This window comes from Zootoca vivipara, chromosome 4, assembly GCF_963506605.1.
Source record: "Zootoca vivipara chromosome 4, rZooViv1.1, whole genome shotgun sequence".
Lineage (NCBI taxonomy): Eukaryota > Metazoa > Chordata > Lepidosauria > Squamata > Lacertidae > Zootoca > Zootoca vivipara.
The window spans coordinates 22930123-22944988 of NC_083279.1; the positions used below are offsets into that span (position 1 = coordinate 22930123).

The 14866-nt window shown below is 41.7% G+C and overlaps 1 protein-coding gene across 2 annotated transcripts in view; it reads right to left on the reverse strand.

Annotated features, from left to right (window-relative positions):
• Positions 1–446: 446 nt before the first annotated feature.
• The window catches only part of EFNB2 (ephrin B2), a 53744-nt gene continuing 39324 nt past the window's right edge, over positions 447–14866 (reverse strand). The window contains exons 3-5 of one of the 2 annotated variants that reach the window (XM_035115091.2): positions 5709–5801; positions 4822–4935; positions 447–2696 (exon numbers count right to left, since the gene is read on the reverse strand). In XM_035115091.2, the coding sequence (XP_034970982.1) occupies positions 2314–2696; positions 4822–4935; positions 5709–5801 (590 nt within the window). In that variant the 3' untranslated portion in view covers positions 447–2313. The remainder of the gene's footprint in view (positions 2697–4821; positions 4936–5708; positions 5802–14866) is intronic. The other variant, XM_035115092.2, reaches the window with a different exon arrangement.

Here is a 14866-nt window from a genome sequence, read left to right on the forward strand (position 1 = left end):
GGTTCAGGAAATACAGAGAGTAATCATTTCTATGACAGTACTTTTTTTCTCCTTCTTCTTCTTCACGTGCTCAGTGGAGGTTCGAGAACCTTAAAATGCTGTAGTTACATGTTCTTTCCAGTCCAGAAAGTGAATCGTTGCTATGGTAACAGGACTATGTGAAAAGACATCTATTTTGCATAGCACATAAAAAAGTAGATCTCCCCTCCCACCCTCCCCCAGGGTATAAGAGGTTGGAAGGAGGACAGCAACCATGCTTCAAGCAGAAACTCTATAAACTGAAACTCTCCGTATTTTGTGACCAGCTGAATTGACTCCATCTTGTAAGGCAAAGGGGCGGGAACAAAACAGGGACATAACACAGAAAAGAAAAAGAAAGAAAAAGAAAACCCACATCAGAACATCCGGTTGTTAAATACATGATGCAGTTACGCCAATTCTGTGATATTTTGGGGTTTGTATCTCCTAGTCTATGAGTTATGCAAGACAGCTTAGACTGAGGGCTTTGTTATTTTCTCAGTATTCTTTTTTTGGAGTGAAGCTATTTCCCCCCCCCCCCCCAAAGAAGGCTTGCCCAATCATTTTGCTTTAACCCTGACAATTTAAGGTTCAATTCATTGCCACAGATGAACTTCACATCTTCTGGTGTAGAGTCTGTGCAATCTCTCTCTCTAGATATATATATATAGATATATATATTAGTAATCATAACAAAATCTGCTACTTTATATTCCATGGGTTCTATACACCTACTATAAATAAGCCATACCTTACGTCTCCCTCTCATGTGTCTAAATGTATTGCATCTTTACTGACCGTAAGCAGTTTACCATATGTGCTTTAACTCTGAAAGAGAATACCCCAGATAGCAGCAGTGTCCGGAGTACGTACAGGGTTCCCTTGCAAATGCATTGCCAGAAACAAGGCTTGATCGGAGGAAAAAATAAAACCCTGATTAATATTCAGAGATGAGAATGCTTTCTTTTTAGGTGATGGAATTATAGCCCTCTTGACTTTTAAGCATGTGATTTTTCTATGTCAGATGTTGCTGTTTTCTTAAACAAATTTCCCCCTGTCCTGTGATTAATTAAAAATGTGATAAGCATAGGAGCAGAGTCTGCTTTTTTATTTTTAAAATAAAGAAAGAAGGAAGGAAGGAAAGAAAAAGAAATGTCATTTGAAACAGACCGAGATTTTGCTACAGCTAGTTCAAAGCTGTACATCTTATTGCTGGCACAGTAAGTACCCCAGCAGTCCTGCCCTCATATATCACTATTGTCTTGTCTCCCAGGCACGTCCATTTACTTACACTCTTTGTCCTACTTTAAAGGGAGAGAACTATTCTTTCCCACACATTGCTATTGGAGAACAACCTTGGCATCGTTCAAATGCAGACCCTTTTCAGCTGCTTGTGTTGCTGTGTGTTCTAACTTGCTTCCTAGAACTCCAGATATCAGAAGTGCTGCGCTGCCTAAATTGTCTGGCTTGGCCCAGTTGATATTCCAGAGGCAACAACATTCGATCAGCCCTTCCTCCTCATATTCTTGGCTCTGCTGGCAAGCTAGCTTCGGGACGGAAGATTCCTTTATTAAGCAAGCCCAGTTCCACCCTCCCCTCCCCACCCCACCCCACAAAGCACTAATCATTCAAGTGAGGCTGCTACCACCAACGGATGGTGTATGGAATGGCAAAAATAAAATAATAATAATAATAATTATATGCTTTCCAGTAGTGATGTAGGTTGAGGAGTGTGAATGAATACTAGTGTGGAGAATGCTACCCGGCTGAAGTAAAATGCATCAGGGACTGACTAAAAGCAAGAAGGATGATTAAAAAGTCTTACTTAAAAGCAGGTCTGTATGACAAATCCGCAAGCTCTTAAGAGTACACACAAAGTCACAGGGCTGCTTCAAGCTTGGTGACTTCCGACTCCCTCCCCAAACGCCTAAAAACCATTAGCATCCATGAGTTGCTCCATCTTCCCTGGGCTTTTCGTACGTGTCTGGATGCCAGCAGCACATGGCTTAGGAGGTGATGAACGTACAGCAATGGGGGCAGGTATCTTCTATGCAAATCCTTCCAACTTCCAAGTAAATGCTTGTTCACCAAGGCAGGAATTCTACAGGCTAGGGAAGCTGTCCATCTCAAGGTGGCTCTCTTGTCACAGGGTGGGGCTTGCCGTTCCCTCCGCTGCACCTGGTCCAGTAACCAGGGCAGGGGCTCATCACAACACCCCACCCCACCCCCCGCGTCATGGATAGCATTTTGACCAGAGAGAGAGCTTCAAAAAAAAGGTACCGCGCTGAGTGCTCATCAGACCTTGTAATAAATGTTTGCTGGGCTCTGAGGGGGCATTTCTTGAACGATGTACACTGGGTGTCCATAGTCACCGCTGACTTTTTCATAGTGTGGGCAAAAGACACTATCTGCAGTCCTCAGAGGAATGATAATGTCACTGGGTTCAGACCCATTGTTGTTCCCACTGCGTTTTGGGGTGGCTAATGTACTAAGTGACAGTGTCGTCGTGTGCTGGGGAGAATGCTTCCTGTGTCTCCGCCGATACTTCAACAATAGAACCACCAGAGTTATGATGATGATGAGGAATATGATGGACCCTGAAGCTATCCCTGCGAATAAGGCCACCTCTGAACCAAGGATACTGGAATGTCCAGCCTTGCTTCCATCTGAGTTGGGACCTAGGGATAAAGTTGGAAGGAAGGGGGCAGAGGGGAGAGACAGAGACAGAGAGAGATCTAAGTTCAAAATGATCATTGTCCCATCACCAGTTTGCAGCACTGAAAGACATCTAGGAACAACCAGCCACAAGTCAGCCATTCACATTCAGCAAGGCGCTTGTGTCTGTTTCTCTCACTTTTATGTTGCTCCCAAACCACACTGTGTTCTTTTCATCTATCATCACCCATCAGCAGCAAGGACTGGCACTGACAAGGCAGCCTTTGATGCACACCATGTCTTAACAGATGTTGGTCAGCTCAAAGCAGCTAATAGGGATAAAAACGGGGGGGGGAGGGAATTCTCAAGACTCACTGTTCCCCTGCCACTTTCTTTTTCAAACACTAATTTGAACTAAACTTTGCCATTGTGCGCTTAACCTCTGTCTGGAGATGAATCTGTGTTGCCAGGTGGAAAGCAGGTGGAAATGCTGAAAGACCCCAATAGATATTGCTTCATTTTGTTGCGTTTTGGTTTTTTAACTATGGTTTAGTTAAAACAGGGCTGGTGGGAACAGCTTCAGACGGATGCCAAAGAGGGTCTAGCCTCATCCTGGATCAATCAGCTCACACAGATCTGCTAGGGCAGAGATGGGCACCTGCTCTGCCCTTCTGTGTAGAATCCAGTGGAGCAAATTAGCCCACTAGATCTACAGAGGCCAGCAGGGGTGAGTGCTGGTCATAGCTGGTAGCAAGGGGGCTTTGCTGGGAACAAGATTCCCATGTACCTGCAGCTAGAATAGCGGTAACAAGGATGCAAACTGATATGGAGCTCACACAGCAAGCATGTTTTAAATTAAATCAAATTTGGTGCTTTGTCGCTGAGAAAACCTTTAATAGGTTTTGCTGCAACTTGATGCCTATTTTCAAGAGAAAATATTGCTGTGGAGGCTAAATTTGGGTAGAAAAATCCTCCCTTAGCACAAAATTGCTGATGCCTGCTCAAGTAACTGACAAGCAAAAGATTTAATAGCATAATGGCAAATAATGGTGTGCAGGTTAAGGAGTTAAAAAAAAAACACCAACGATGGCACTGAAGTCAACTGAAGTCATAGTCTGTGATTCTTCTCCTCACTGACTTCCCCTCGCTATTCTTCCTCATTCAAGTGAAATAAAAAGAAGAAACTTACAGTGGTGGCCCATGCGGTGGTTTGCGAGGTGAAAGAGGTGGCAATAGCGGACAAGGGGACTTCCTACCCCTATCTGCCAATGGCAAGGCAGACATGGGATGACACAGCCAGAACTGTGCAATCCCATGGCTGTCTGAGTGGGTAGATGTTTGCCCAGCCATAGGTGAGGGTAGCTGATGTCATCACGATGACCATACCCCTTGCACAACGTTTATGCAATATCCCGTACCTCTACTGCCACCTTCAGAGAAGTAAGAGCAGAAAGGCTGCTTCCCCCTCCATATATGTGCTGCGGGATACATCTCACCCCGTGAACCACCTCAATGGCTGCTACTGCTATTTTTGTCATTCTGACATTTAAGATAAATACTCGTCTTATACTCATCCAAGAATCAGCTCAGTCATTATATATTGCTTAGATGAGTTATTCAGAGTGCCAATGTGATCAGCCAGAGGATGACAGCAGTAATTATACATGTTTTAAAGCAAGCCTGATAAGTGCTAATGATGAACTCTTCATAAATACTGCCAGAAGACAATGGCTACAATCTAGTGCTCAGTTAAGGATCCTTTAGTTGACTTCAATTAGGCTTGAGTCAAGTGTGCTTAACCATGAACTGGATTGCAACCAATGACCACCAAGTCATCTCTCTTCCTGTAAGCGTGTTATAACTACTTCGATTCCTCCCTCTCTCTCTCTCCCCTTGTTTTTGAAACTAGCAGTATTTCCAGATGGAACAATTCCATTTCTATGAAATGCAAATGAAGAGAGGCTTACTTTTGCAGAAGTAATGATCTTTGACCTCTCACACACTGGTACGCATGCTACCTCTCCCTATGCAAATGCTTGCTTTTGTTATTTCTTATTATTTAATAAACCCTTAATGATGGGAGATAAAATGTATGAGAAATAGCCTTTAAAATCACCTCCTTCAAAATCTAAAAGCTCTCCTGTTTACCTGCATGATCCTTTACAAAGGGACTTGTTGTAGAGCTTTTCCCGTTGGTACCAGCTTCCTGTTCCGGGCGTTTAGTTGGATCAGCATTATTTGGGGACCCACCAGAATTGGGAACTGAAACAACACAAATGATTCACTACAAACTAACAATAATGTGCTTTATAAGCTGGTTATCAATTTTCACGAGGCATGAATGGCTTTGAACAGAAGATCCTTTATGCAGGAATACAAGAAGATATGAGAATGTAATTTTCTCCTTTAAAGCAAGCAAGAGAGAAAAAGCTATAGAGTTATTTCAGAGATTTAGATTGTGAGGCTAGTGGCAGAAAATGAAGGGGATTCCTGAAATTGGCAGGAAAACCTTTGCAGATGACATTTCAGCATAGCAGGCAAGTTGATTGACTACTAAACCAACCTCTAATTAGAAGGAATAGGTTTTTTTTCTGCACAATAGGTTATCTGTATATGAGAAAAGGACAATGAACAAAACCCTCTCTTCTTTAGGGAGGATTTGCCACAAGCAAATGAAGGGAGCATTAGCCCCCTTTCCTTTTCATTTGTTTCAAATAATTCTGAGCTCTGAAACTGTGCTTTAATGTTTAGAACGCAGGCAAGAATAACTGCAGCACATGTTGTTCATGGGTGACCTTTCTTTCCAAGGAGAGCTCTCCAATGAAGAGACCTTATTGCATTAACTCTCCTCCTGTAAAATCTGCCAGTAACTTAGGCGCAGAAAATAGGCTTTTGCCTTCAGAATCCAAAGAAAGGCAGGCTAAAATAGTCTCCGCTGTTTCATGCTGTTTCACCTTATTAGCAGAAGCTGGGACACTCAATGGGGCCCAGGGGCTGATCAAAGTTGTTTGATGAAAAACACAGATGGTCTTTACCTTGTCCAACCTTCATTAGGATCTTCATGGCTTTTGTCTGACACACCCCTCCCTCCTGGTTATCCAGGCCTTCCAGTGATCCATTAGATGTTGCTGATTGGAAAAAACACAAACACAGAGTGAAAGATTTCAGGATGCCACCAGGTGAAGTTACACACAAAGCAAGAGTACCTGAAAATAGATGTTATCTGTTCAAATTCACTCCTGCTGTTCAGGTTTACCCAGAAAAAAAGTTGTGAAATGCTCGACAGCCAGGCAAACAGAGCAGACTGTGTTGTATACCTAAAGCTGGAACGCATTATCGGGTTTCTAACTTATCTAGGCACTTTTCTTTCATGAACAATTGGCTGTCTTGTTATTATGCCACTGGTTGAAAGAGTAGACGGTTCTCCACACCTATACCTACACTGCCCTGAAAAACTGGGAGTTGGCTGGAAAGAAAAGGGAGCCTTGCCAGCCTCGGCAGAGCAAGTAACTTGCATTCCTCTCAAGCCAGAGAGCCCTACCGATTGAAAAAATGGAGGTGTTGGGATGGCAGCAGAGCTGTGCTATGGGCGCAACTCAGAATTTGCAGTTTCTCATTTGTGTACTCTAGCACCTGTGTGTATATCACTTGGACTAAACCCATCTGCATCTATTTCCATTTCTGCCTTCACCTGAAGGGCAGGGAAACTGTGGCCCAGGATGCTTTACGAACTCCCAAGTCGTAAACTTTTCAAGAAACTGATGCACACACTCAAGCAAAAAGCATACAAAATGAAGACTCAAAGGCAGCTTTTCATTTCTGCTTCCTTAGCTTGCCTAACTCATCAGGGAAATATTCTACCTATCCATCTCCCCTTAAGGGCAAATAGAATTTGGCAAAAAAAATCCCACTGCAGCAAATCCTCTTCCCAGAGACCAATGAACACTCCCAAATTCTAGGGGAAGTTGCTGATCAGCTGAGAGCCAAAAGGGAGGGGAAGATGTCACCGGAAAATTGCTCAAGAAAGCTGCAAGAAGAGTGGGATTGGACTGGGGAGGGGGCTGGGTTAGCTCTTGTTATTTTAATTATCAAGTTGCAAGGCAGGGATACTCAGAAGGCATGGAACCTGCAGGTCCCCATTTTAATTCATGGGACTTAGAGAACTGGCATTATTTATCACAAGGATTTTGAAGTTGCAAACAATATTTCATGCACTGAGCAGAAATAGCTGTGCAGACTATCTATCTTGATGAATAACGTCATGACAACTTTTAATATTATTAACTGATTATAGCCCTAATAAATCTGGTATCAACATTATTGGGGGGTTTCCCCAGTACTTTCTCCTACCCTAGTGCTCTATAGCCTTTCCAAGGCACATTTGCATCAACATCTGATAACTTACTAAAATATTAAAGGAAAGGAAAAAGCCATGAAAGTCCTTGCAGGGGGTTTTCATGAAGAAAAAGCAATTAAGCGGCACTTCTGGTACTAAGAAGAATCTCCTTTTCATCTAATTTAGATATGGCCCCATAACTCCTTCTTTTTCTTAGAAAGATGTACCTTATATGCATTCCAGAGTTCCTTCATACACCCGGACCCCCTTTCACTAAGTGTCTTCCCAGCCCTATGTTGATATTTTTCTTTCTCTAATCTTCTCACTAGCTGCAAAAACTATGAACCTTTTCCTTCCCTTTGATCTAGTTCCTGCTTTTGTTCTACTTCGCCCTCCTTGTGGGTGTAACATAATTCCTCACTACATGAACTTCCTTTCTGCAGCTCCCTCTCATATTATCCTTGTAGCTGAGCTTGCCCAGGCATCCCGGGCTAATTCTGGCTTTCCATCTCACACAAAAGTTACCGTAGCTGGCCAAATTTCACCTCTTCGTTTTCTAACTCCTTGCATGTGCATTTTTAAAGTGAGAAATTTGGCTTGGGAAAATTGTGCACATCTGCGGGGACAAGCACAGAAAATAATGGAGATGTATAGCTTTGTTTTGTTGAGATCTTTTTCTCCCCCTCAGAGAAAAGAAAAATCAATACTAAGAACCAGTTTGGGACATAAATCAAATGCATCTTTTGCTGTGTGGTTTTTTTTATGACCTCTTTGTTTCTGTCCTTGTAATCTGTACACTGGCCAACAGTGTACAGAAATACTGAAATAGAGCTTCGGTAGAGAAAATAGCAAATAAACAGTGACCATCCTGCTCTTTAATACTAAGCTTCAGGAATTCAACTGCCTTTAGCTGCCTTTTGCAGATTAAAACGTAATAGAGTCAGACTGCAGTCGGTGTCTTTCTACACTGTAAATAAAAAAAGAGAGAGAGAGACCATCTTGTTTAACCCATGATCTAAGCAATGGCAATGCAACTTAAACAATTCACAGCTTAGCCTCTGTATGACACAGCAAAGAACACTGCAGACGACGAAATCTCAAAACTAGTGCCACAAAAGGAATATAGGAGTTGTTATACCGCTGCGCTCCTAAAGGATCCCTGGGTGCCTTACATCTTTAGAATCAAAGTTGCAATGCTGATCTCGCCTAAGTCCCTGATGAATTCTAAGTTACCGTGAGGAACACTAGGCTCATGAGGACAGTTGAACATTTGTTGGCAAATGAGAATGCAGTGAAAAGGCTTTGTGCTGACAATTAAGCAACAGAAACTCTCTGTTGCTGCAGCCAATAGCTCCTTTTGGAGTTATGTTTTCGCTGGGGAACCGAGATATTGATAATTTGGGTTGAAATAAAAACCAGGCACCTATATCGCCTGCATTCCTCATTTGCCTGCTTTTTATGGTGGTGCCCTTTTGGCGTGCGCTGCAGCGTTAAAAAACCATGATGATGGGATGCATTTTTCCAGTCATCAACACGTCTTGGGCAGCATTTGCCTGGGATGAAACTCTGCGTGTTGTTTGAAGCTCCTGATAGCTGGTGAAAAAGGAATGTATAAACAACAAGAGAAAACGCCAAGATAGTTTGACCTTATTAAAATATAACTGTCATATTCTGAAACATTTATTCCTTTCAGCTAAATATATAGATTTTTTTTAAAGTGACTCCATCATAGCCCTAAACCAGCTGAGCAGCCATGGGCAATTCATTTTCTTATTCTCCAATGAAGGCTTAAAGGACACATCAACAAGGGCATTAAATGCCTCTCTTAAAGAAGAACAGAATAGCAACAAGGATCTCTTGACTCCACTGAAATAAAACTAAGTCCAGCGCCACCCAATGGCCAAGCTATGCAATGACATTATCCACATCCGTATAAATGAAAACATTACTTCACCATAGGGCAGCTGACAGTCCTCACATGGTCTAATGTTGGCACCATAATAAAAACTGAACTATCATAGTAACTTGTCAAAGGAATTCCCCTCCCCCTCTAAAATTGCATTTACTTAGGAACAGAACAGTGGTCTGTCCTCCTTTTGCTAGTATCACCCAGCAAACTAAAGAAGCTGAACTCAGGCTCCCAACATGGATGAAAAGGTCTAACTTGCTTTTCTATGAAATCAGAGCCATTTCTATTCCATGTAAGTAAACAGTAAGGTTTTCACTGACATAAAAACAAATTCATCTCTCCATGTTTAAATCTCTCTCTCTCTCAGTCATAAATGTGGAAGGGACCCTGAGGATCATTAGTGCAGGCATGATCCGTAGCTAACAGGACCAGTGGTCGGGGAAGATGGGAATTGTAGTCCAAAACATCTGGAGGGCCAAAGTTTGGGGATGCCTGATCTAGTGTCACCCCCCCTGCAATGCAATAATATGCAACTGTCCCTTATGGGGATCGAACCTGCAACCTTGGCATTATCAGCACCATACTCCAACCAACTGAGCTATCCAGCCCTGTCTCATTCATATCTCAATCTCAATATTGTTTATTACTGAAAAAACTTGTTAGGTAGAAAACCACAATTGGAAGCCCATTTGAATCAGTGAATAACTAACACTAAAGAAAATAAATAATTCAGAATAATAATAAAGCTGAAGACAAAAAATGTCGTTTGCCCCAAAAAATTCACCTAGTCTCCTACACAATTTGTGACTGACCCTGTCAAGGCAAGTCTCATATCACTATGACTGATACTGCTTTTGCTCTTGGAGCATGTTCTGAAGTTTCTTTTTTATACTGTTTGTATTCTAGATAGTTGGGGACAGTTGTGCCTGCCTGGAGTGCTTCGTTTTCAGGCAGATAGCTGGGGTATAAATTTTCAATAAATAAATACCAGTCCACTGAGGACGTGATGAACCTCCTGCTTTTGCTGCCCATGTAAGTTAGCAAAACTGGCCACATATGTACTCACTAGGCTGCATTTTGCTTAGTGAGTTCCGATTTCTGCAGGCTGATACATTCCCCCTGCTGCTTTTATGTTGGTTTTAGTTGCAGTGCTTGTTGTGACCTTGAATGTCTTGATTTAAAATTGGTTTTAGTATTTCTATCATTTAAATTTTGTACTGTACAGTACTTGCCTTTTTATTTCTGTAAATCGCCCAGAGATAGAGACAAAATATCAATGTAATGAAACTGGTGTAACATGTTTTTGTCACTGTTGTGTTATTTTGTCTCAATATCCCGACTTGTATACACTGAAGTTAAAGGAATTATATTTCAAGAAAGCAGGGTTTGCATGATTGTTCCTTGTTTTTGCTTTAAAAAAGATACATAATTAAAAAACACAATGAAAAATCTTCTGAGGGCAATGCAGAGAAATTCTAAAATACAATTCTAAACATGGTTTCAAGCTCAAGGACCATTTTACTTGGCTGAAAAAGTCTGGCCTTCAAAGGGTAATCTTACATTAAAAGCACTGAAAATCCCATAAACCAAGTTTTGATTCGTCACATTTATATGCTTCAAAAACCATGCCACCCCTGTTTATAGAATGAAGTGGGCTCACTCTAAATGCAGAGGAAAAGAAATCAGTGAGACAGACAGACAAGGAAGTTTCTGGGTTATGATTTCCATACAGTCCCCATGGAGCGCAAGTAATATTACATTTTAATACATCTTTATTTGATTGTTATTACTCTGCCTCCTGGGAGGCTAAGCCACTGCCTGGATCTTGGCTGTTTTCAACCCATCAAGTTAGTAACATTGCTCTAATCAGATGGTGAATTAAGCTGCTGGATTTGTGCCTGGATACAGCCTTTCATTCCCTAAGAGATTAGAAATGAAGCAAAGACACACACAAAATCAAGACACATGCCCCTCTTCCAAACAGAATGCAAAATTGCTTTGTAAAAGCAAGAGGAATGTACTGCAGTGAAGCCACAGACCCTAGGCATCGGCTACTGATTGTATTTTTAAGCGCTGGGTGATGGTGTCCACTTCAACCACAATCCCTCCCCCTTATATATTAATATTAATTATTTATTATTTAATATTAAATAATTTGAGCTAAGCTAACATAACTCAAGCAATCAGTTAAGATTCGATGTTAAAAAAATGGAGGATCTATTTATTTGCATTACCCTATACAAGCAGCCCTGTGAAACCAGTACCATACAACTGGAGAAGAAAAAATACTGGTGCTTTGAAATGCAGTTGAATTGCTTTAAATTTTGTACTGATCTCTGTGTGCATGCCCATCTTCCCCTCCATTTTATTTTCATAATAGCCTTGTGAGAGAGCTTAGGTTGACCCATCAACCACTGAGTTCCATAGCTGAGTGAGGATATGAACCCAAGTCCTTGTCTGATACTATAACTACTGCACTCTAGATATCACACACTCCCAGATGAGTAACTTAAGATGTGATTTTCCAGGCCCACACTGCCACACAAGTCACATGACATGCACACAAAATCACGGCCTTAAAAAGTGCTTTTTTGCAGGAAGAGATTGCAGCACCAAAATGGCCACTGTGTTCTCATGCAAAAAAACAAAAAAACAATGGAATGTCTCGCTTTTATCGGAGCTGTTGGATTGTGAATACCATCCAAAAGCATTCACGGTACTTTACCTATATATTTGGTTGGTTCAGTTCCACAAGCTGCTTCTCGGTATTTGTTGTGAAGATACAGTGGTTTGCATCTTTTTGTTTTGTTGTGAAGATACAGAAGATGCAGTGGTTAAGAACTTAATTTGTTCCGGAGGTCCGTTCTTAACCTGAAACTGTTCTTAACCTGAGGTACCACTTTAGCTAATGGGGCCTCCCGCTGCCGCCACACGATTTCTGTTCTCATCCTGAAGCAAAGTTCTTAACCCGAGGTACTATTTTTGGGCTAGCGGAGTTTGTAACATGAAGCGTCTGTAACCCGAGGTACCATTGTATAAACCTATTCTTGGCAGTGGTGGGATAACAAAGCTTAAAAGTTAACCATCTCCCACCCTGACCTAAACACACACACACACACACACACACACACACACACACACACACACACGGTGGTGGTAATGTGTCTTGGCCTAAGAACTAAGGTTTTTAAAAGATATGACAGTGTTTTGAATGGTTCTGTCTCCTCCTATAGTTCTCTTGTATCAGACCAATCAGGTTTTTGGAAACTGTTTACCAGAGGCAAAAATGAGATGAGCCTACAGGCCGTGAGCAGCATTACCTTCTTCCGACATTCTGGAAGTGGAGGGCAAGGTGAATATAATATGCAGTGCACACAGAGGTATAGCTTCTCTGAGCTTGGTATATGTGAGTAAGAGTAGCCCGGACAAAAGTTACCATGCCAAGGAACCTGCTGCAAGGTCAACAAAGTCTTCTCCTGGGAAAGCCAACTCTGGCTGCTATCCTCAACCCACCTCATCTTACTGTCTTCAGCAGCATTACAACCAAGTGGCATGTCATCTAAAGAACTGTCAAGGCTCCTCTAGATAGTTAAAACCCTATTTTCAAGAATTTAGGTTCTTAAAAATTAAGGTTCTTAAAAGCTTAGGCAACCTGCAAATGTGGGCTATTATCCAAATTTCAGCAAATGCTATCCTTAAAAGTCAGATCAGTTTTTTTAAAAAAGGAGGGGGGAGAAATCCTAAGGGGGGGGATCACCAAAGCTTTAGATACAGTTATAGCAAAAAGAACTATTATTGATGCAAAGCTGTGCTTGATCTAATGTGAATTCACAGGATTATTGAGTCCAGGTCTTAACAAAAAATAGAAGAGTGTGTGTGTGTGTGTGTGTGTGTGTGTGTGTGTGTGTGTGTGTTTGCCATGGGATTGCATATCTATAATGTAGCTGCTGTCAGTTGCTTTTGCCTTCATTAAATGCTTTCCTTGGTAAAGCATCAAGTAATTGCTTCTTCTTACACATGTGTTATCTAATTTTACAAGACAGATTTAAAAATACCCGGAACCACACAGACTGAAAAACTACAAATCAAGGTGCTTGTTTCTGGAACAACTAAAAACTGCACATAAACCAGCTGTGGTGTTCTGAGCACAGTTTTTTTTAATTAAATGGTATTAAAGTTGCTTTTTTTCTTACACCAATCCTCTGATCCCAGAGCTTCGAGAGCCTGGAAGATGTAGAAGAAACTCATTTTAAGCACATCGAGTTGCTCGATTGCTGTGCTTGTTGATCCATGTCAAATTTACATTGGGGAAGGAGTGCGTTTCCTTGTTTGTTCATTTTCAACTAACAAAAATAAGCAACACGCCATTTTAAATTATACTGAATCCTGAATTCAAAGTGCTTTTTTTAATGGTATCACGAGGTGAATCAACACATAGGTCTTGCTGCTCCTAAAGAAGACATTTCTACTGCTGATTTAACATTATGCACATGCAACCAGGGAGCTGAGGACCAGAGGACTCATTCCTCCCATGCAGAAGGTCGAGACAATTCACATGTTTCCATACTTCCGAGACCATCAGTACAAGGGATGCCAGGGACCCCCGCCAGCTGATGACCTACCACCCCTTACAAGCCCACCCAACAATCACCTACTTCTCCATGCCCTTTGTCATGTGTGTCACATGTTTTCTTAAGACTGTAAACGTGACAAGACAAGTGATCATGAGCTCTCTTCTCCTGAATAGCCCCCTCCCACCCACCTTCACTCTGAGAACTGGGTTCCCATGTGTACTTTGCAGTCCATGCCTGGATCTGCTACATGACAGGGGAAGCAGAACAATCATGGCCCTCCATCACATGAAGAAATGCATGCAGCGTTCATTGGGAAAGGGTTATGGTTGCAAGCACAGGACGTCTCTCAGCTAATAGTTTTCTCCCCTTGAATCTCAAGATGCTCATTCAGTGGCACTAGGCCAGGCAGGAGACCAGAACATGGTAGCTTATTTCATCTGGGTGTCTTGGATGCACCTATTTGTATAGGGTGTCACTAATTCAAGTTAGAGCTCCACAGCTCATACCACCAACTGATGAAATATTACCCAGGGCCACAATGGTTTCACTAGTTTGTTGTTGTTGTTTTTACAGCCAAACCTTGTTTTTTTATGGAGTCTCTCCACAGGAAATGGGTTGCACAGTGGTACCTCTGGTTGTGAACGGGATCCATTCCAGATGTCCGGCTGGATCCCGAGGTTTTCGCAACCGGAGAAGCGGTAGACAACTTCTGCACATGCGGTGAAACACTTCCGAGTTTGCCACTTTAACAACCCAAAGTTTACGTTACCCAAGGGTAACGTAAGCCGAGGTGCTACTGTATTTGTTTTCTGCTCTACACAATAAACAGCCTCCACAAATGTTAACAAAGACCGCACAGCAATGACACCTGTTAGCTTAATCTATTGTGCAGCCTTTTTCTTGCCCTCCATATGGTCCCCTAAATGCCACACACACACACACAATTTTAAGTTTTTTTTTAATAATAATAATAATAATAATAATAATAATTGGAAGTCAACTTTATGAAGAGTGATAATTTACACAATCTATACGTTCCATTACAGCTAAGAGTTTTCTGCATTGTTGTTTCAGTTAGTATGTTCTCTCCATCAGGATTTGCCCCTGGGAATGTTTTCACAGCCTTTTGAGATGGGAAGAAAAACCAGAATTGTGTTCGTAGCAAGAGATAGTGCTGCAAAACTCCCATGAGAGTCAACACCAAAGTTCTCTGATCCTACAATGGACATGGACGCAAGTAGCTTTGCTGAAAAGAAGGTCAAAGCCCTTTTTAGAAGTGGAACAGCAGGATATAATTAGAAGCAGGGTGTTCCACCAATTCCAGTGGAAATGTACTCTTTTGTCTTTGTAAATTCAAAGCGTTTTTTTTTTTAA